At 41.1% G+C, this 20562-nt stretch overlaps 1 protein-coding gene across 1 annotated transcript; it reads left to right on the top strand.

Annotated features, from left to right (window-relative positions):
* Positions 1-1610: 1610 nt before the first annotated feature.
* msna (moesin a) lies at positions 1611-17279 on the top strand. The gene is made up of 13 exons (XM_084565508.1): positions 1611-2200; positions 9492-9575; positions 9988-10083; positions 10216-10490; positions 10606-10689; positions 11634-11780; positions 11872-11968; positions 12080-12243; positions 12555-12685; positions 12808-12968; positions 13077-13169; positions 14351-14581; positions 14980-17279. Exons 1-13 carry the CDS (start codon positions 2189-2191, stop codon positions 15142-15144), a joined length of 1740 nt encoding a protein of 579 aa, XP_084421634.1. The 5' UTR covers positions 1611-2188; the 3' UTR covers positions 15145-17279.
* The last annotated feature ends 3283 nt before the right edge of the window (positions 17280-20562 follow it).

Here is a 20562-nt window from a genome sequence, read left to right as displayed (position 1 = left end):
TTGCAATCCCGCACCCTCCGCTCTACAGACGCATGTCTTTTAACAGTCCCCACAACGCGTCTTCGCTCCATGGGTGACAGGGCCTTCAGTGTGGCAGGTCCTAAACTGTGGAATGACCTGCCGCTCGTGATGCGCCAGAATACATGTATGTCCACTTTTAAAACTCAATTAAAAACACATCTTTTTAGCTTAGCTTACCTGTCAGCCCCCTGATCTCTACTTGCACCGCCTCTTTTATTTTATTTTATTTTATTTTCCCTGTTTTTATCTGTCCTCGCTTTGTGCTCAGTGTACTGTTGTGTGTGTCTGGGGGTGTTTTTGTGTCTGGGGGTGTTTTGTGTTTTGTGTTCCTTGCCTATACCTACTTTGTACAGTGTCCTTGGGTACCTTGAAAGGCGCTTCTCTAAATAAAATGTATTATTATTATTATTATTATTATTACTCAAAAAGCTTGAGGCCTTGTCTCTCACACAATAAAGCAGACTGGACACTCTGCTGTGGTGATGAAACATTTTGTGACATAGTTTAGTCCAGCTGATGCTCTGACAGAGCCATACATTGCGGCGAATACAAAAGCTCTTCTGAGGGATCTGGCTCCGCACAGAAGCCTTTCAGCAGTTTTTGGGAAGAGATCCTAGTGTTCACAGAGCAGTTTGATGACATGAAAACAACTTAACAAACACGCTATTCTCTGCTGTCCAAGTATTCAAACACTCCAAGTTTTGGAATGTTTTCCAGAATCATTCACACAGTAAAGATGATCCTCTTACCAAAATATTACATTTTGTTATTCTTTTCCTTTCTTGGAGCTTAATAAAATAATGCAACATTTCAGTAAAGATTATTACTGTGATGTGACTATAGCATTATTTCTGTATTTCATCATTATTGGCTATACTGACTAAATAACAGAGCAATTGTGGTTAATAAACTGGTGGTAAGTTTGCATGTGTCACTGCTGCTGCAATTTTCCAAAACTGATTTTGATTGGATTTGCTTATGAGGCAAAGGCGCTTTGGCCTGTTAGAAGCTGCTGGTTGTTTCATGTTCTTCTGAAACTTCTTATCACTTTAAAACTAATATAGCCCAACTTTACAGAAGTGAAAAATGTGATTATGTTACCTCCTTTTACATGCATGGTTGTGTCTACTCCCTTTATCTGGAGGTGTGATATTTCTGCAGGAGACTGCACTGATCATTGCAGTTACTTCATTCATGCCTGAAACAGAGGGAACACAGACATCACAGCCAAACCAACAGAAACAACTGAGTTTAAAGCAGACAACCAGAATGGACCCTGGTGGTCCCTAAGCAAAAGCTCTGCAGCAGCTCAGACTGTCACGTTACATACAGGATGTAAAGCGTCAACCACGATGAGTGGGTGTTTTGCAGTAAGCAGCCATGACACAAGACACCAGAAATTATAATAAAAGGAAACATACAGTATTTAAATATGTTTCTATGTTTAAATGAATATCACTGCACTGACGACTACTAAGCACTTCCTGTTTGTTCAGTTTAAAAAGTGGGTGACAGTTCTAGGACACGTTCTTTTGCTGGCAAACCTCACAAACCATGAACTTTTTTTTTATCGTGAGATGTAACACTAATTATTGCACCTCATGGCAGGCCCACTCTAGCTGTATTGATGTGACGCAGTCCACATTTCTGCATTTCTTTTAATACATTTAAAGCATAATAATATATTAATACATTGTACGACAACTTAGAATTACGTGATGAGCTGTACTGAACTGTCTGCTGAGAGTGAAAGTGCTGCTGAGTAACTTTTTGGCTGACAAGCTGTGCTGAGCTGCAGCCATGATGATGCGACTGCTGCGGGCGGAGTCTGCTGCTGGCCTGAACTCACTGTCTCAGTCTGGTCTGGCTGCTGTCCTGTCATCGGCCTGGGTGTGGTTTTGCAGTCGGGAGTACCGTTAGCAGGAAATCAAGCTCCAGTCCATTTCACTTTAAGGCGAAACAAAGAAAAAAGATACTCCCACAAGCGAAGGTTTGAAATAGCTCTTCGTAGCCAGGCAAAAAGCAACGTTTTGTCTCCTCGAGACGGGAAGGCGTTATATTGGCGCCGTTGTTCTGATGGGAAAAAGTTTTCCGCTGTTTTCGTTGACTACTCGTCTTATTTAAGAAGTTTATATAAAACCTGAACCGGACGTAAAACAAAGGAAAGATGCCGAAAACGGTAAGATTGCAAACTACACTATCACCATGTAAAAGTATTTTCTTTGTCTTTCTCCTTCATATCTATGAAACGTTCTTTTTCTCATCTCATGCTCAGTAGTAATCTTAAAGTAAAATAAATCACGCCGTTTGTGCTTATTGTACTTTTTTAAAATCCGTTACATCCTTTCAAACTCACCCGAGGATTAACATGGTACTTTCCGTTAAGTGTGTGCGCGTGCGCGCTCCCGCCTGTGTATTCACTAAATTAGCGCCTTTAATCACACCACTCATTCAGGCCTCCAACGCGGCGCTTTATTACGTTACTTTAAACTACTGTTTCGGCTCAGCACCCCGAATTCACCCCATTTTTCAGCCGGTTTTCAGCGGAAGTGTGGCCCGTAGTAGCAGTAGCTAGTCCTCATAAGGCCTCTGCTTCAGTCAGCTCCAACAAGGAGGGATTTGAACTGTCATTCAGGCCAGCTGTGCTGCCCCAGTCTGCAGCAAATGGACGCCAACTCGTAAAAGCGAGGAAGCATACGGGCGGCCACTTAGATCTATTACGTCCTATCGCCAAGATAAGAAAAGAGGTCGACGTTATTGCTATGAGCTGTGATTTCACACGAAGAAGCCCCCAAAGCTTAGTATATCTGTGCTCCTACTGCCTTGGTTCTGCACAAAGAAAAGAAGGGGGGAACCACACAAAGACTAGTGTTCTGTTCAAACAGCACAGCCCAATGTTTGTGCTCCTACCTTCATCAGTGACGGATAGAACCGAAAGTGGTTTCATGCCCATCTCATCTCCTTGCCCTTGATGAAACTGTGTCAAAATGTTAAACCGTGACTCAGTAAAATGCTTTTTGAATTAGTAAGATAATATGGAAACTGTGCATAGGCTGATCTGAAAGAACAGCCACATGTACTCTGACTGCAAAAGGAACAGGGTGCTGTTAAGAGTCACTCAAGACCTACCACATTTTTTCCAGTGGAGTGACTTCAGATTATGTGCTTAGTTGTTGTAATTTACTCTAAAAATCTTCATTATTTTTGGCAGCAGGCAGTCCTGATAATTGCTTATCATAACTCAGCCAATATGATGCAATGTCAGTTATGAGCAGTTACAAGAGTTTAATAACATTCACATTTGTCACAGGAACATTTCTAAATTCCAAACAGAAATACAATACAAATGCCTCCAAGTCTCGTACCTGCTCTCTTCCTGCTGCATTGTTTCTGCCAGTACTTCCTCTATAATTTTTCCAGCTGTCAACCACAGGGAAAAAAAGAGTTACACATCCTGGCATTTAAACGGCATATTTAAGGAGTCTTCACTACTTTCCTCTTCCCAAAAGGAATTCCTCTACTCATTTCGGCATTTTGAAACAAACTTTACATAGCTGTCAGTAGTTAAATAGTAAAACTTGCGGTATTGGCAGTATAATTAACTTTACTTTACAATTAATCAGTTGTCTATTTGGGATAAAGTGGCAAATGTATTCAGAGCTGTCTGCGGTAAATGAGGATGAATAAGTGGGGTTTTCAGATTGTCTGTATGACACTGAAGCACATAAGCATTAATATTATTAATATTTTTACTGAAAGTGTTAACTATCCTCCTGTCATGTACTTTTAGTCCTCCACTTAGTGTCAGTCTTTATACCTGCAGAGTGCACCTGGGACACTTGTTAACCTCAACAACACCAGAAGGCCTACAGTTTGTGCTACAGCTCCTGCAGTAACCGATATTCAATTAACCCCAAAAAGATGTGCTGCCAAGACCAGAAAATACAAACTAGACAGCTACAAGTGAAGTTATTCTGTCTCATTTGCACAGATGCAGTTAGGTTTAGAAATCATTGCACCTGGCAGAGGTGATATCCCTGATGAAATGGTTTGAAGGCAGACCTGTTTTTGCAATACTTAGTGGTCTGTTTCCTGAAGCTTTAGGCGCCATGTGAAGATGCAACAGACTAAGTGTCGGAAGAAGGAAGCTAGATACACTGATTCAGCAAATGGCCTAAAACTCTGTGCCCGTCTTGTGCTCACTTTCACATTGAGCTGGCTTCACGAGCAGAAGGATCATGGTTATAAAAAAAGTTTTTCCATTTACCATTTTGCTTCCCTTTTTTTTAAAACATTTATTTATTCAGTAGTTCAAGTTACATTTAAAAATATCTTCGACAAAAGCAATAATTATTGAGTCTTTGCTGAACTCTTCTTGGCAGTGCTTCAGCTTCCCAAGGAAGTTATGTTGTGACTCAAGGTTTCTGTGCTTACATCAGTTCCTTTCTGGTAATTTCCTCGCCTGCAACCTTATATGGACTTTCACATCACAGTCTAGCTGTTCTCCTCCCTGCTTTCCCCCAGCGTGGTCCTCAGATGCCATGCTCCACTTTAGATTGCATTACAGCAGCGTACCAAGTTCTGGATTTTCAGTATATCAGTGTTTATCTGTCTTTTAAATGTTATTTCAAACCATAATACAGCTGCACTACTATTGTTGCACGTAACTTGTTTTTCTGGGGCAGTTATGTTTAACTGCAGCTTATCCCCTGCTTTATTAAAGAAGTAACCTCAATTTACGCAAAATAACATTTTAAACAGGTCACTTTTTTTGTAAAGCACTAAACAGTTTTTTTTGTTTTTGCTCAACTCTAGCTTCATTTCGCGATCTAAAAAAAGTATCTTCTCATTCATTTAACCACAGAAATACTTCAGCAGTTTTCTTTTCCTTCTTGGTGAACAACAGAGCCATTTGGTACAGCAGAAAGCCCGTTTTCACATTAACTCCTAACATCTTTCCATCCACAAATACAGAATTGTTATCGCGCAAAACTCAAGTATAACTTACCATTCTTGAGCCAAACATGTAGAATTCAAAACAGAAGTTTTCTTGTTAGGAGGACCAACACTTTTAACAACTGTGTCTATGGAGACATGGTAAATGGAAAGACCTGGAGGTATGCAAGCAGGGGATTAAATGGGTTTGTAGTGCACATAACAGAGCAGATTAACAGCGTGTCGAGGTGGCAGACAGGCTACACTGAAAACTTCTGCTGTTTTCACTTGTTTATTGTTTTCTGTGTGGAGGCTGTGAGAAAATCTGTGTTTCTGAAAGTAAGTACTTTGCTGTTTTTACATGCCTCATCCTAATTGCTGTTGCTGCTTTTGGAATCAAACTAAGATCTTTATTTAGTATAGATATAACATGTCATATCTAAGCAAGTCATTTATTATTAATTGGCACTTAGCATTATGAAAGCCATTAAAGGTAAAGTACTGTTTAGAGCATAAGGGAATAACTTTAGTGAAGAATTACAGTCAGCTTTCTAATTACTGCAAACAGAGGAGCTGCTGGATTGTATCAGGGAAAGTCGTCTCTTTACCATGCAAACATGTCCTGATCTTATTTTGCTGATGAGCTACAGTTCTTGTGGACCAGTTTGTTAGGGCATTCTTGCCTCGGACCAACAGTATGCGTTCATTTTTTAACCGCCCCACTGACCTGCTAAAATACGTGCCTTAGTTCCTTTGTTAATCTACTTTGAATAAGTACAAAATCATTACACCACCCAAATAAAGTAGGGACCTGTTGTACTGCGGCCATCTTAAGTGAGGGGGGCTGCAGCTGTTTTTTACTATGCTGGAAACATATAATTAAGTCTGCATGAGCTCCATGTTGCTGCTTACCATCTTTGTTATGTATATGCGTGCAACTCTAACAATATCATGTAGTATTTGAAAGCTAAAACAGACTTTGCAGACAAAGCCAGTAGAGATAGGAGGACAGTGTGTCAGGAGGTTTGCTTAATGTTGGATAGGTTTGCAAAAAGGTAACGAGTTACGTGACAAGCTCAAAATCAAAAGATGATGAAGCAGCAGTGTTCCCAAAGTTGATTTACATTTACATGTTTAAAAAGCATGAACAGTGGCCGTGGGAATCAGTTTTAGACAATCCCCATCACCCCTGTGAGCGCGTACGATCCCCCACTTTGAAAGAGACCTCATCCTGTTCCTGTCACTCAGTTTGAACTCTCCGTCGTAGCTTTTTTTCAGGATGTCGCTAAGATGCACCAACACAAAACCACAGTCTAACCAAGACAGAAGAAATGATGAGATTCGGAGCCCCAACTTTGAGTTCCGAATAACATTACAAACAGCATCCGAATATATTCTACTTGGCAGCTGACTGCAAGATAGAAACCAAAACTACAAGAGGAAGGTTCATAGTTTGACTCGCAGGGGACAGGGTTGGTTTTTGCAGCAATTATATTTTCCTGTTTCCCATGTCTAAAATATGATAATGTTTGTGTATAATGGATTCACTAGTCATTTCACTTAATGTCTGTTATGTTGTCGTCTTCAAGCGATACAACAACGCTGTTACACTGGGCCGCGCCCAGGATAGGCTGATCCACCACATTTTCACGCTTCAAATTTGGCTTGATGTTACACTTGTAACGCTCTGTGTTCTTATTTTATTAGAACTGTTAAACCTGACTGGAGTGGATCTAAGTTGTGGTGGAAAATAGAGAATGATGCAGTTTGTCTTTGAGATAATCCATAATGCAGATGTCAGTAGCTCCTCAAATGGCTCCTCCTGGTTTCTTTGGTAACCAGGAGGAGCCATTGTTAAGGAGTTGTTGACTTTAGCTGCTGACCTTGTGTGGCTGTTACGGATGGCCTGACTCAGACATATGACTCAGACTTCATCAACCGTCAATTACTTAAGACATACCATGAAAGTAGGGCTTGATACTCTGATCCGTTGCTTGGTTTTATATACCAGGCTTACATGGCTTATATACACAGAGATGGGGACCATACTGCTCACAAATCCCGCTGCCGTCACCCTAAAGAACCGTCAGTCGCATGCATTTAGTTTAGTTCGGTCCTCCTATAAACACTTAGCGTTATCTTCTTCTGTTGTCAGGGTTTGGGCTGGAAGGACTGTGCTCGTGAACAGCACACTGAGATAACACTGGCATAGGAATGTAAGGGTGGTGACTCTGAATGGTGGGACGTCAAATGCACTCAGTGAATTTTAATCTCTGTGTCGAGTGGTATATCTAACACATTTGGTGAATCTCTTTTGAATGTGCAACCCGACCAAAGTACATGACAGTGAATCTCCAGCAGTTTTGCTTCCTCTTCTTGGCACCTGGGGTTTTTCCCACAGTCCAACTTTGGGTTGTCTACTCATCATTGCATTTGCTTTTTGACAGCCATATACTTAAACAAATGTGCTCTTGCTGCAAATAGTGTTTTTTGGTTGACATGAAATTAGGTACAGATATTACTGATCCCCAGAGGCTGAACCTTAGTAACTGTGGTGATCCTTATATGGATTGCTTTAAGTCTTTAACTATATCAATAGTCTAACAGTAAACTAAGATGCTGACTATGGTAGATGTTACAGTAGCTTCACATCAGCATTTTCTCCTTATTAGCATGTTAGGATGTAGATGTCAGACGAAGACACTTTTATGGCCATTGCCAAGACGAAGTCAAAGGCCCATCATACAAAGAGGAGATGAGAACTTTATCAGTTCTGTCTGTACTTGTAACAGCTGCATGAGTAATGCTCAAGCAAATGGAAAGATTTACAAGAAGACAAGGTTTCAGACAGTCAGTGAAGCTACATGTAATCGATGGTCATATACACATTTTTCTAAATATAAAAGCTGAGGCAATAGTGTGACAGAAAAACAGTTAAGGAAAAGTCATGGAAACATGGCACATGTGCCTGAGGTGGGTGTTTTTCAGCGTGTGCTAATAATAGCGTGCTAAGTGTTTTTGATTTTTGGCCATACTGGACACACCCTAGCCAGGCAGAACATGTTTAAGCGTAGTTCCTTTTTCATGCAAGATTAACCATTCTGACTCAGGAAATGAAAGCGCTTAAACGCCAGCAGGGTGGTCATGATCTGAACTTTCATTGCACAAATGTAAAAAAAGGTCATACTGTCAGTTTAAGGACGGATATGTCGAGGAGGCTCTGAAGCTATGTTGGAGTTCAGTGTAGACTGAAGGTTTTACTTCTGCTCTTAGCTGCCGGGGATGACAGGAAGTGACAGAGGGGCAAGTGTCCTGAGCAACAAATGGAGTCCTGCTGACATGGATGGGAAAGAACGCAACTCTAATCAGCCCTGCAACTGGGAAATAATGCGTACCATTGTTGTTCAGGCCAGGCGTGGGCCTCTGCCTGCACAGTTATTTCCCAATAGACACGCATGCTGCTGTTTTCGTCATCTCTAAGAGGACAGAGAAAATTAGAGATTCCTGAATGCTCAGTTTACGGAAAACTGATTTTTTTTTTACTCTTAAAGTCTTAAAAGTTAAATAAGTGGATTTAACTTCTGACACATGATTTTACAATACACAGACATCGCAAGTTATTTGAGTAAGAAGTGTAGCACTGAGCTAAATAACCCGCCGTAACAAGATGTGTTACCTGAAGAGGAAATCAACCTCCTTTTCAGTCTTCACACACTGTTGTTGTTCAATTCTGCAGCGGCAGATAGTTCAGCCACTGACAGGTTGCTTGATACATGACAGGATGTAGACAACTCTCATGAGAGCTCAGTGTTTAGCAGCCATGCCTCACAAGGCTCAGCCGCTAGAGGATGTGGTTACTTCCTGTAGATAAGTTCCACCGAGACAGAGTCAGCTTGGCATAGTGTAGGAACATGAAACGTGGTCTTTCATGAATTTTGAAATTATGTCAAAATTGAGAAAATGAGTTTGAGTTTGACTGGCAGATCGTTCACAGCACAGCTCACTGGACTGTTGTCCGGTGGTCCTGGTCTACTAAGAGAGTGTACTGAGGGTTGTAACTGAGTCAGTGTTCCTCTACATGTGACATTATACATGATTTGTTGCATGTTTTCAAAATGAAATGGAGCCACACACAGTTGAAGTGGCCCGCTCAGTTCACTTTGTCTCTGGACGAAGCTGGAAAGACCTACAAGCATTCAGAGCAACACAATGATGTCGCTGTCTTGGTTGTTTAGAAAAGTGACTCAAGGGTGATCCTATGTTCAGTCATCATATCAAACCACCACGTATTAGATTGTGAATGGCCCAGCACGAGAAAGCGCGGGCAGACATCTGCTTGAACAGGAAGGGGGCAGATGTATTAAGCCAGAGCAAATTCACAGTTTCCATACAATGGCATTTTAGTAATGGCTGAATCTTTCAATGTTTTTTTTTCTTTTTTCAAAAGATTTTTTCTTTGCTAGATGATTTGAAATGTTACATGTTAATTTCATATTAAGTAACATGCTCTTTTTTGTGTTTGCTCTGTTCCTCAGATCAGTGTAAGAGTCACCACGATGGATGCTGAACTGGAGTTCGCCATTCAGCCCAATACAACAGGGAAGCAGCTCTTTGACCAGGTACGAGAAACTTCCTAGTGCATTGTCACAGTAACTTCATTTTGAGTCAGACCTATTTGTAATATTGTTAAAGACTTGGTCTGTATTTTTTACCCTTGAGAGGTTCCTTTATTATACTGGTAATGGATATTTGATGAACACAATGTGCACTCTTGTAACATAACACATAGGAATCGTACTGCTATTGGAAACTATTGCAAAGAGTTTGTGAAATGGATTAGATTATTTCCGTTATCATTTCATCTGTGCATTTTCTTAGGACATTTAGAACTCCTCCGAGCTCACTGTAATATATTGTAGCTTATATTGCAAATCTTCTCAGCTGACGATACAGTATACAATACAGTAACACCACATGGCGCCAGTTGTGTGGGTGCACTTCAATAATCGATCTGTTTTTTTACGTTTGAAGGTGGTGAAGACCATTGGACTGCGAGAGGTGTGGTACTTTGGTCTCCAGTACCAGGATACAAAGGGTTTCTCTACATGGCTGAAACTCAACAAGAAGGTTAGCTCCTCTCTGTTTTGCTCTACAACACTCTTTGACCCTTCTTTGTCAAGACTGAGCTATTCTGTTGAACTGGAGTCTGTTTACAGAAATATAACCTCTAGCCTTCACCTGTGTCTCGTTTTATTTTAGGTGACAGCCCAGGATGTGAGGAAGGAAAGCCCGCTGCTGTTTAAGTTCCGTGCCAAATTCTTCCCTGAGGATGTTTCAGAGGAGTTAATCCAGGATGCCACGCAGCGGCTGTTCTTCCTGCAGGTGAAGGAGGGTATCTTAAATGACGACATTTACTGCCCTCCAGAGACAGCAGTCCTCCTGGCCTCCTATGCGGTGCAGGCCAAGTACGCCGACTACAATAAGGAAGTCCACGCACCAGGCTATCTGAACGGGGAACACCTGCTCCCTCAGAGGTAACGCGGGGTTTATCACTGTTTGAGAGTTCAGTTAATATGACATGCAGCCTTCCATCAAATGTGCTATGAAACATGTTATTCTGAATGACTTTTGACACTCCTCTGTTCTCAGAGTTCTGGATCAACACAAACTCAACAAGGAACAGTGGGAGGAGAGGATTCAAGTGTGGCATGAAGAACACAAGGGAATGATAAGGTGACCAGTGGCACACATATACACTTCCAGACGGAACACATACTGCCACCCCTCTTACTCTTTCAATGAATGCTATTTCAATAACTGACTTTACACACTTTCTCACTGCTTTCACATCCAAACATACAGACTGAAATATGTATATCTACTAGATTATATCACCACGATCACACCATGCATGCGCCATTGGTCTTCAGCAAATACTGCGTCCATATTTATCACGTGCTAATCGGGACACTTGATCTGAATTCAGTTTGATTAGTTCTGTGTGGTGAGTCAGGCAGTGCATAACTTATAAGAGTGCATAAAATAAGTATTGACTTGAATGAGTTTTAGCCCAAAGCCCAGTTGGTAAGTGTGTAATTTGCATACAGTGCCCACCAGTCCAGCAGCGGAACTGAGTCCAGATATTTGTGCTTGGGTGCTGCAGATGTGAACGCTAGCTGTACCAAAATCAAGAAGCGTACCGCAGACGATATAACATTACCTTTTCTGGACAATTTTTTGAAGACAGAGGAGAGTGTGTCCACTGCTTTTTCTATGCACCCAGAGCAAAAGCAGCAGTAACATGAAGTAACCGCATCAGTTATATCAGAGTTCGGTGCACACTGTTGTTGTGTAGGCGGGTGTCATGAATGAGATGACGTAAGCTTGCACAGGTATAGAACATTAATGAACATTATTTGGGCTCATCTGTATTGGTACAGTTAATCTGATCCTGATGTGGAAGTATTGTCAAATTCCAACACTTCTTCTTTGCCTTTGTGCTCCAGATTGGTTAGCGCCACATGGACGATGTGCCAAAGTGTAATTTAGCAGGACACTGAACCCAGAGTTGCTCCCAGTGCATGGCACTGTTGTGCGCTTTGAGAATAAACAGGAGAAGCACTATATACTGTCAGTCCCTGTCATTCATTAGCTAACTGCCACTCCACTGTCCACAGAGAGGAATCCATGATGGAGTATCTGAAAATTGCTCAAGACCTCGAGATGTATGGAGTCAACTACTTCAGCATCAAGAACAAGAAAGGGACAGAGCTGTGGTTGGGAGTGGACGCTCTGGGTCTCAACATTTATGAGCAGAATGACAAGTAAGTGACTCTATAGCAGTGTCTATACTGTACAGTATTGATAATAGTTGTGAAATGAAATAGGACTGAGAGTTTGCGCTTTCTTCTGCAGAATGACACCCAAAATTGGATTTCCTTGGAGTGAAATAAGGAACATTTCCTTCAATGACAAGAAGTTCGTCATCAAACCAATCGACAAGAAAGCACCTGTACGTTAATCTTATTCTTATTCACTGATATTGTGTTACATTTAACAAATTGCATGCTTTTACTTGTCTGTGTGTGACTTCTGATACAAGCCTCTAATGCCGCCATTGTAGGATTTCGTGTTCTATGCTCCGAGACTGCGCATCAACAAGCGTATTCTGGCTCTATGCATGGGCAACCACGAGCTGTACATGCGCCGCCGCAAGCCGGACACCATCGAAGTGCAGCAGATGAAGGCTCAGGCTCGGGAGGAGAAGAATCACAAAAAGATGGAGAGGTAAAACTGCAGTTGGGAAAATATATAGATAATATGGATTCATACTTAATTTGAGACTTCTAATATTTGAGTTTCAGGAAATAGGCAGCTACTGTTTGACAAATATGTAATAACCACAGTCTGATGATGTATATCACAGCAGAGACACATCATGTAACACGAGGTTCAGTTTTATCTTTGTAAAAGCAATTATAGACACGATATTCACAGACACTCCTCAATGTGGGTCATGGGTTGTGTGACTTTTATGTCTAAATATGTAAACTTGTATATATTGTGATTCATCTCATTAATGATTCTTTTTCCACTAGAGCTCTGCTGGAGAATGAAAAGAGGAAAAGAGAAGTTGCAGAAAAGGAGAAGGAAAAGATTGAAAAGGAAAAGGAGGAATTAATGGATAGATTAAAGCAGATTGAGGAGCAGACGAAAAAAGCCCAACAAGGTGGGTAACCTGACAGAATTCAAGATCAGTTTGTTGTGGTGATCTAATCAACTGTGGCACTCTCACGTGATGCTTACCTTTGGTGCTTCTGTGTGTGTTTGTGAATGTGTGTGCGCGCACAGAGCTGGAGGAGCAAACACAGAAGGCTTTGGAGTTGGAGCAGGAGAGAAAGCGAGCTCAGGAGGAGGCTGAACGGCTGGAGAATGACCTCAAGAGTGCGGAGGACGCCAAGCTGGCACTGCTGCAGCAATCACAGAGCCAGATGAAGAACCAAGAGCACCTGGTCAGTTGTCAGAAACGCTATTCTAATCATAGACATTGAAAATAAAATAAAAATGTCAGTGTGTGTCAATATGAAGAAAGTCAATAAAGGAAGATGTTGTTCTTTTAGGCTACGGAGTTGGCTGAACTGACTTCAAAGATTTCTCTGCTGGAGGATGCCAAGAAGAAGAAGGAAGATGAGGCAGTGGAGTGGCAAATGAAGGTGTGGTCTTTTTTCTTTTATAGCATACTGTGTTGTTGTCAGCTTGATGGAAAAACCCATGACATGAAAACTCATCCTTGTTGATGGGGAAAAAAATGAATAATTCATTAGCTGATTGGAAAAGGTTGGTCTGGTAGTCAGATCCTCAGTAATGCAGCTCAGCATCTTCTTCCTGCTCCTAAAAAAATGAAACCTGTGCTTTACTGACACCATGTGGTGAGGAGTGAGTAGGACAGTCAGGGTCTGTTTTAAAGTTTTTATCTAACTGAAACGTTGACTGTGACTGAGGTGAGGTTTGAAAGCTGCCAGCAGGAAGTGTTTTGAGCCATTAAGATATTCTGCTTTGTTTTGGAGTCCTGTGCTAATTAATGGTTTCCATTTGTGCATTTTTAGCACACATTCAATTGACATTACAGCCTCAGCTCATAGAGCACATTCTCTGATGTATATCATATTTCCTGAGTGTATTTCCTTTAATTAAAACTTACAATATACAGAAGGACAGCAAATAGAAAAGGAAAACAAGGCACAGCTGAGATAAGGGAAAATACACTCTGCTTTTCTAAGAGGTTCTTCATGGGACGTCAGTTAGTCTCCGCATTTTATGGCTTTGCATGTTGTAGAATCTGTTTATTCATTCTTTACACCTCTTCCATTCTCCACGCTGTAGGACTCAGTGAGAGAATGTCGTTTTTATTCTGCCTCTTTGCCTGCAACAGCTGTATCCAACTATATATCTTCAAAGGTCACTGTGACCCAGAAAATCATGGTTTTGGCCACAAATCAAGAATTCATACCCTGATTCCGAGAAATTTTCACACAAATGTGTAAGGAGTCCTTCTTCTAATGAGTCCATGCTCTTCACTCCCTCTACCTGGAACCAAGACAGGGGGCTTCCTCTGTACTCCTCCATTAAAAATAGTGTCTTGTGTCAAATTGTCAATGGAGGTTTCTCACTGGAATCAATTCACTGGACTCATATATATGAGTCGGTGTTGTTATAGCTTTTAATATGTTTAATTAAATTCCTTGAAACATATGTATCTGGAGTAAACCTGGATGTAAGCTGCAACTTGACTGGTTGGCATTAATTCTAATTCCACTAATTTACACTGATGTAGTTAAAACTGTACCTGGGCCTCACAATCACCTCACCAGCATTTCACTGGATGTTCCCTCAGGCTACCACGGTGCAGGAGGACCTGGAGAAGACCAAAGAAGAGCTGAAAAGCAAAGTGATGTCAGCCCACATCCAGGAGCCCCTCAACGCAGAGAACGAGCACGACGAGAACGACGAGAGCAGCGCCGAGGCCAGCGCCGAGTTCACAGATGCTGCCACGTACAAGGACCGCAGCGAAGAGGAGCGAATGACCGAGGCTGAGAAGAACGAGCGCCTGCAGAAGCATCTACTCGTAAGTCTGCCTCAGTGCCTCATGAAGATCAGTCAGTGAAGAATCAAAAGGCAGCTTAGGCAGCTCACTGCAGACAAGCATTCATATTTGTTGTAGCTTTTAATCATCTAAAATGAAACAGGGTGTTGGAGTAAATGATGGTAGGGATCAGTTTGTAGCTCGTAGCAGATAAAAAGAACCACAAAAAATTAGGGACATTTGTAATGAAATAGATTGGATGACTGGGTAGACTGAGGTGAATCCAGGTAAATATTCTTATTTGAATATCAATGCTTGACAAAGAAATGTTAATGACAAAAGAAAAGATGACGATAAAGAAAAGATAAATTACACTGAACAATGAGAGGTTTACGACACTTAATGAATGTTTATTAATTCTGTCCTGACTGTATCTCCAGGCTTTAAGTTCAGAGTTGGCCAACGCCAGGGACGAGAGCAAGAAGACCGTGAACGACATGATCCACGCAGAGAACATGCGAGCAGGACGAGACAAGTACAAGACCCTCAGACAGATCCGGTCAGGAAACACCAAACAGCGCATTGATGAGTTTGAATGCATGTGATGTCTGCATTCACCAATGCAAAAGCCCACTCAGCTGGGCCAGTCTGCCTGGACTGCAGTCCTTCCTCACTCAAGCTGTTTTCTCTGTATCCAAATAAATCAGATCCACAACATGACGCGGCTGCAAAAGCCCAGCGCCATGTACAAATATGGATCTGGAAAATTCCATTTGTTATCATTCCTAACTTTGAATTTAGGCAAGTCACTGGTTGAAAAGGGACATACTGTATTTTATTAGTACGAGGGGTTTATGTAGCATATCAGTAAATGGCTCACGCCTCGTTTCATGACACATTGAGCAAGTGTAAAATTCCTGTATTTGGATGTATTTCTTACACATTTTTGTAGGCTTAGAAACCAATCTAAACTTGGCACAGTTTGAAAATTGGGCCGTAGACATATTTTTATTGTACAAATTCAATGGTTCTTCAAAGCAAGCTGGATCTTTCAACCAGCGCTACTCCTCCCATGATGCATCCCTGCAGCATTAAAGCCACACCTGCACCTGTAACCTACATAACCTGACATGAATCTAAAGTGTTAGTGAGGAGCATCGATAGAGCAGTATTATTTGTTTGCAGATTTGCAGTTTTTTTGCTTTTCATTTGACTGTATTCAGAATCAACCGACTGTTACAAATCATGCAGTATTTACACCCACTCGCAATGTGATATTAAAGATCGTTTTCATTTTGAACTTTTTTGTGTGGATTGACATTTTTCGTTATGTAAAGGCAAAAATGATTTGTTACAATTTTTTTGAAACAATCCAAGTATAAAATTTGAATACATCTTCCAACAATCAGACTTTATTTCACGTATTTCTTTTGTCACAAAGCGTCACATCCGGTGTCTGTAAAGTGCTTTTTCTAGCGTACAGCTTGAGGTTGCAATTTTACCTGCAAGATCAAATCGGATGGAGATCTGCAGCATTCAAATGAAATAACTGATGAGGACATATCTGTTGCTTTATCTGTACTTTTAGGAGTTTTATCCGCTTGCTTTCATTGTTTATTTCTGCTCATGAGTGAGGATGTTGTGTGATTATCAGATTAAATTTCTTTCCTCCAAATCATGAGGAATTACACTAGAAGCTTCACACGCCGAGTTGGCTTTTGTTGGAGAACAGATGCCAATAAAATTATTACGGTTAAACTTGACAGAAGGCTACTTTTTCCACAAATTAACACAATCAGACATTTAAATTATTTCATTAGACATGCACTGGAAAATCACAGTTTTGAAAAGTCAACTCTTCCTGTCCTCGATGGGCACCTTTTTCCCCCCGGTTCATTCATTTTGTTATACTGTATGTATTTAATTACATGTGTGTATTTTGTAATTGGGATTTTTTAGCTGTGATAAATTAATGTAAGGTGACACCTCTGAGGATATTTTTGTATTGTAGAAAAAAAAGCGGCAGCATTGTGAAGACAGTATTTTAACTAATTAGGCAGCTCACTGCTGCGACAGTAAGCCGATCGAACAAGCAACACCCGTGGGGCCTGTCACAGGACCAACGCCGCAGGGCCTTTTGTTCATGCTGAATTCTGTTGCTGAAGGCAGGTGGTTATATCATGAACGGAAAATTGAAACCCGGCCAGAAATAAATCTGCATAAAAATGAAGTCAAAAGTGAGAGCTTCCCCGTGCCATTGTTCCACTTTTCATCGTGGCACAGAGGGTTTTGCTTGTTCGTAGATTTTTAGAAACGAATTATTTACACTATTTTGCAACAGATGTATTTTAGTGCTGAATATTTCTGATCATTTTGCTATGATGACTTTTTTTGAAGGAACGTTTGTATCTCGAGGAATTTTCATATACAGTATTTGCCCACTGCTGCGTACACTTCTTGTATCACCCATGAAAGTTGAAAATTGTCGCTGTTACGGACACCAGGAAATTTTCTAATGTTGCACATTGTGTTCTACCTGAAGCATCATGTCTTGTCAGCCTAATTTTAACTCGAGTCATCATGCGTGAGAAATGTATTAAAAGACGCTTCTCTGTATTTTTGTCTTGAGTCAGAAAGAACTGAACCTTGATTGATATTGTCAAATGATACAGTGCCTTGCCAAGTTTATTCATCAGATCTTGCTGCTTAAAGTCTTCCTTTCACCAATAAATAAAAGTTAGATGAAATTGTTTCGCTTTACATCTCCTTTTTGTGTTTTACAACTATAGTAGTAGCTTCTGCAGTATCTGTGTATAAGTGGAAACCAGTTTTTTTTTTTTTTTTTTTCACGTCTCATAAACATCCACAAGGTGGCTCAGCTCAGTCTGCGCTGAGGGTGACATGGCAACAATTTCAAAAGGGTTCACTGTGTCATTTTTACATTACCTGAATTGACATTAATACACAGGTCACGTTAGCCCACTGGTGAAAATGAATAAAAATGTGACTTTGAAGTGCACAGAAGTCAGAATAAAATTTCAAGTCCAGAGAAAAGATGATATCAAAAATAACCCATACCCTCAGCACACGTTAAAAACTGTTCTGCAAATTATTTTTCTGCAAACACTGAAATGTCTCCCGGAGCAGATTTTATTTTCCTCAAATGCCACATTTTGTCACCTGCATTTTTTAAATATCGCGCTTTGAGTCTGAATGCTCCGAACTCAAATAAATGGCATTCCCAGTGACTGACAGGCAAGCAAATAAGAAACTGATTGCAGTTTAAACCTTTAAATACTGGTACACAGCGCAGAAGCCACCAGTCTCTCAATTTAAAAAAATAAAAAATAAATAAAAAAAATGCACTTTTCCAGAGCCAAAAGGTTTCGGCTGCCTTTAACATTTATTTCATTTGCGTGCTAAAAACCAAGAGAGAAAAAGAAGAATTCTTTACATTTCTGCACTATAGACAGCCCTCCTTTTTTCTACACCATTGATTGGCGGTGCATCAATAAATATTTCACCAAATAAGGTCAAAACATTCAGTTATTTTTGTAATAGGAAATTGAACAAGTCTTTACACCAAAGGGAGGTGGCGTTTTTCATCTCTAACTTCCCCTATATTTGCGGTATTGGTGGCCTGAAAGGGGTGTCGAAATGGTTCACACTCTGAACTGCCACTTAGAGATAAGCAGCCATGAGTCTTCCTGTATGAACAAAGCTCACAGAATATACTTCAGTGCTTTACACAGGACGAGTCAGGACTGCAGTTAGCGCTCGTCGCCTCTCAGGCTGTCAGATAGACACCAACTACAAAACATTGCCTTATTATTCTAATCAAACTAAGGTTTTGTCTGTTGAATGGAATTATTACTTTCACAGCACAGGTGGCTGTTAAAAAGGCACAGATATCTCCAGCTGTGGGAGGGGGTGTTTTAGAGGAACTGCAACTGCTATAGAGCAATTTTATTTGCACATTTCAAACTTCAAGAACAATTAGTGGGCAATGTTAAAACAGTATCAGTGTGATAAAGAAGAGGGCTGCAGTTTAATGGTGCCTGTGAAAAATCAGCAGTAGTGTAATAATAACTGGCAACTGTGTCATCAAATATTTGAATTTTAAAACAAGACTGAAAACGTAGAAGTAGATTTCTTTCAAAGAGATCTATTTAGACATAAAGTTATCCTCCCAAAATAAAACATCACTTTACTTTTTCACCTGGTGGGACGTTTCACTCCCCCTTACCGTTTCACATATGTACATCTGTATGTCTGTACAGTTTGTCTACTGCATGAATGATAACAGTGTTGCATGCTGCATGGACTGGACCTGGGCATTTACTGAACATGGTCCAGGATTGTAATTAAGTATCTTCCTGTTTGGCTGGTGATCGGGTCATAGGAGCTTCTAAAGTGCACACAGCAGATTGATTTGACGAGTCTGAAGATTAGCTAATTAGTTTCATGACACATTGGAGTGTTGGACTTAATCGTTACTGGAGAAGAGCATGATTTTTCTGTCAGCGCCCAAACATAACTAGCAGAGAAACACAGTCACGGCACACCTGTGCAACGTGTGTGGTGCAGCACGACAGATCAGACAGACAGGCATCAGCATGATATCAGAACTTGTGGTGCCTCAGTGGTCCACCCTGTTCAGGAGTGCGATGGCACGACACACAACATGGAGACAGGCCCAACAAAGAGACCCATCGGCGGATGTTTCTCCCGAGGGTGCTGAAAGGCTTCGGTGTAAGAGAAGGCCTCCCTAAAGCGCTATACAACTCACTTCTGGTACTTCACAGTGAAAAGTGAGAATAAATCCCATTCAGTAAACGGTTAAAAGTAAGGTGGATTCGCCCCTTTCAATACTCCTTTCAGTCACTCCCACCAGGCAGCCGTTTTAGAGAAGCAGAACTTACAACAACTCTTTAACTCCCACTGTAATATCCATTTTCAGCAAGGCCAAACAGACTGTCACTCTTGGAGCATGTGCTCTTATTCATTTATGCCCCTTTCTACCCAACAATCCGTTTGCTGTTTGATGTCGACGTTGTTTCTGACTAACTCCTAACCTAACAATTTTTGAAATCTATGCATTGCACAATAAAGTTTTTTGCACGGTTGCTAAGAGCCGTTATCTAAAGGCCACGTTCACTTTCACCCATCACAGCCTGGCTTTTTTCTTAAATGTTTCCCCGCGGCCTTGATGTTTCCTCCCCTGCATACTGCTGCAGCTGCACTGACCCAGCTGAGGCTCCTGGAGAGCAACAGTCCGGCCAGTGGTGCGGTCTGAACCGTGGCTACACCATACGATCCATTGTTCGCCCGCTTGCTGTGTAGAGGGAAGCTCAGCATACAGTACAGTTGCAGCTGCAGAGGGAAGTCTATCAAGTGATTCATGGTGCACTGGTCCAGAGTAACATGAGGAAGTTACACAGCACTGTACATACATAGCACACTCTGTTGTTACAAAAGGATTCGGGGTAATGTGAAATAGTATTGCAATATTAGAATATCTTTTTATCCGTATGGGTGTGCAGGGTACACAAGAAGGGGCAGATGATGGCCAGCGAAGTGCAGTCGGTGTTGAAAGATGCTGCTGACATTAGAGAAAATTACTGCTGACATTATGGAAAAGTGTGACAACAAATATGAAATAAATAATGGTGCTCATATCATGTCATGCCTCAGCAGGAACACTGTCCTCAAGTGTAACTATTTCTCGCTTTACACTGACTGATACAAACGTGTGTGCTTTTAATTGACTCTCGCATGGGAAGTCGCTACTTCCTTGACTTTTCAAAGCTCTCGGCTCATGCACACACAGTCCCGTGAGCCCTTTCTGCAGTCGTAAGAAACCATGGGATGCCACAAGAGAGCAAAACCGTTGAATGCGCCTCAGCAAACCATTATCTCAAATACTGCGATCCATTAAAGGCTTCAACAGCATTTCACAACCGTGACATGTTGACACTTTATTTCCACATATTTCCTGAGAGCTAGCTTTGCAGTTATCTTCC

Source organism: Chelon labrosus, assembly GCF_963514085.1.
Source record: "Chelon labrosus genome assembly, chromosome: 17".
Lineage (NCBI taxonomy): Eukaryota > Metazoa > Chordata > Actinopteri > Mugiliformes > Mugilidae > Chelon > Chelon labrosus.
This window is presented reverse-complemented; position numbering and strand designations above follow the sequence as displayed.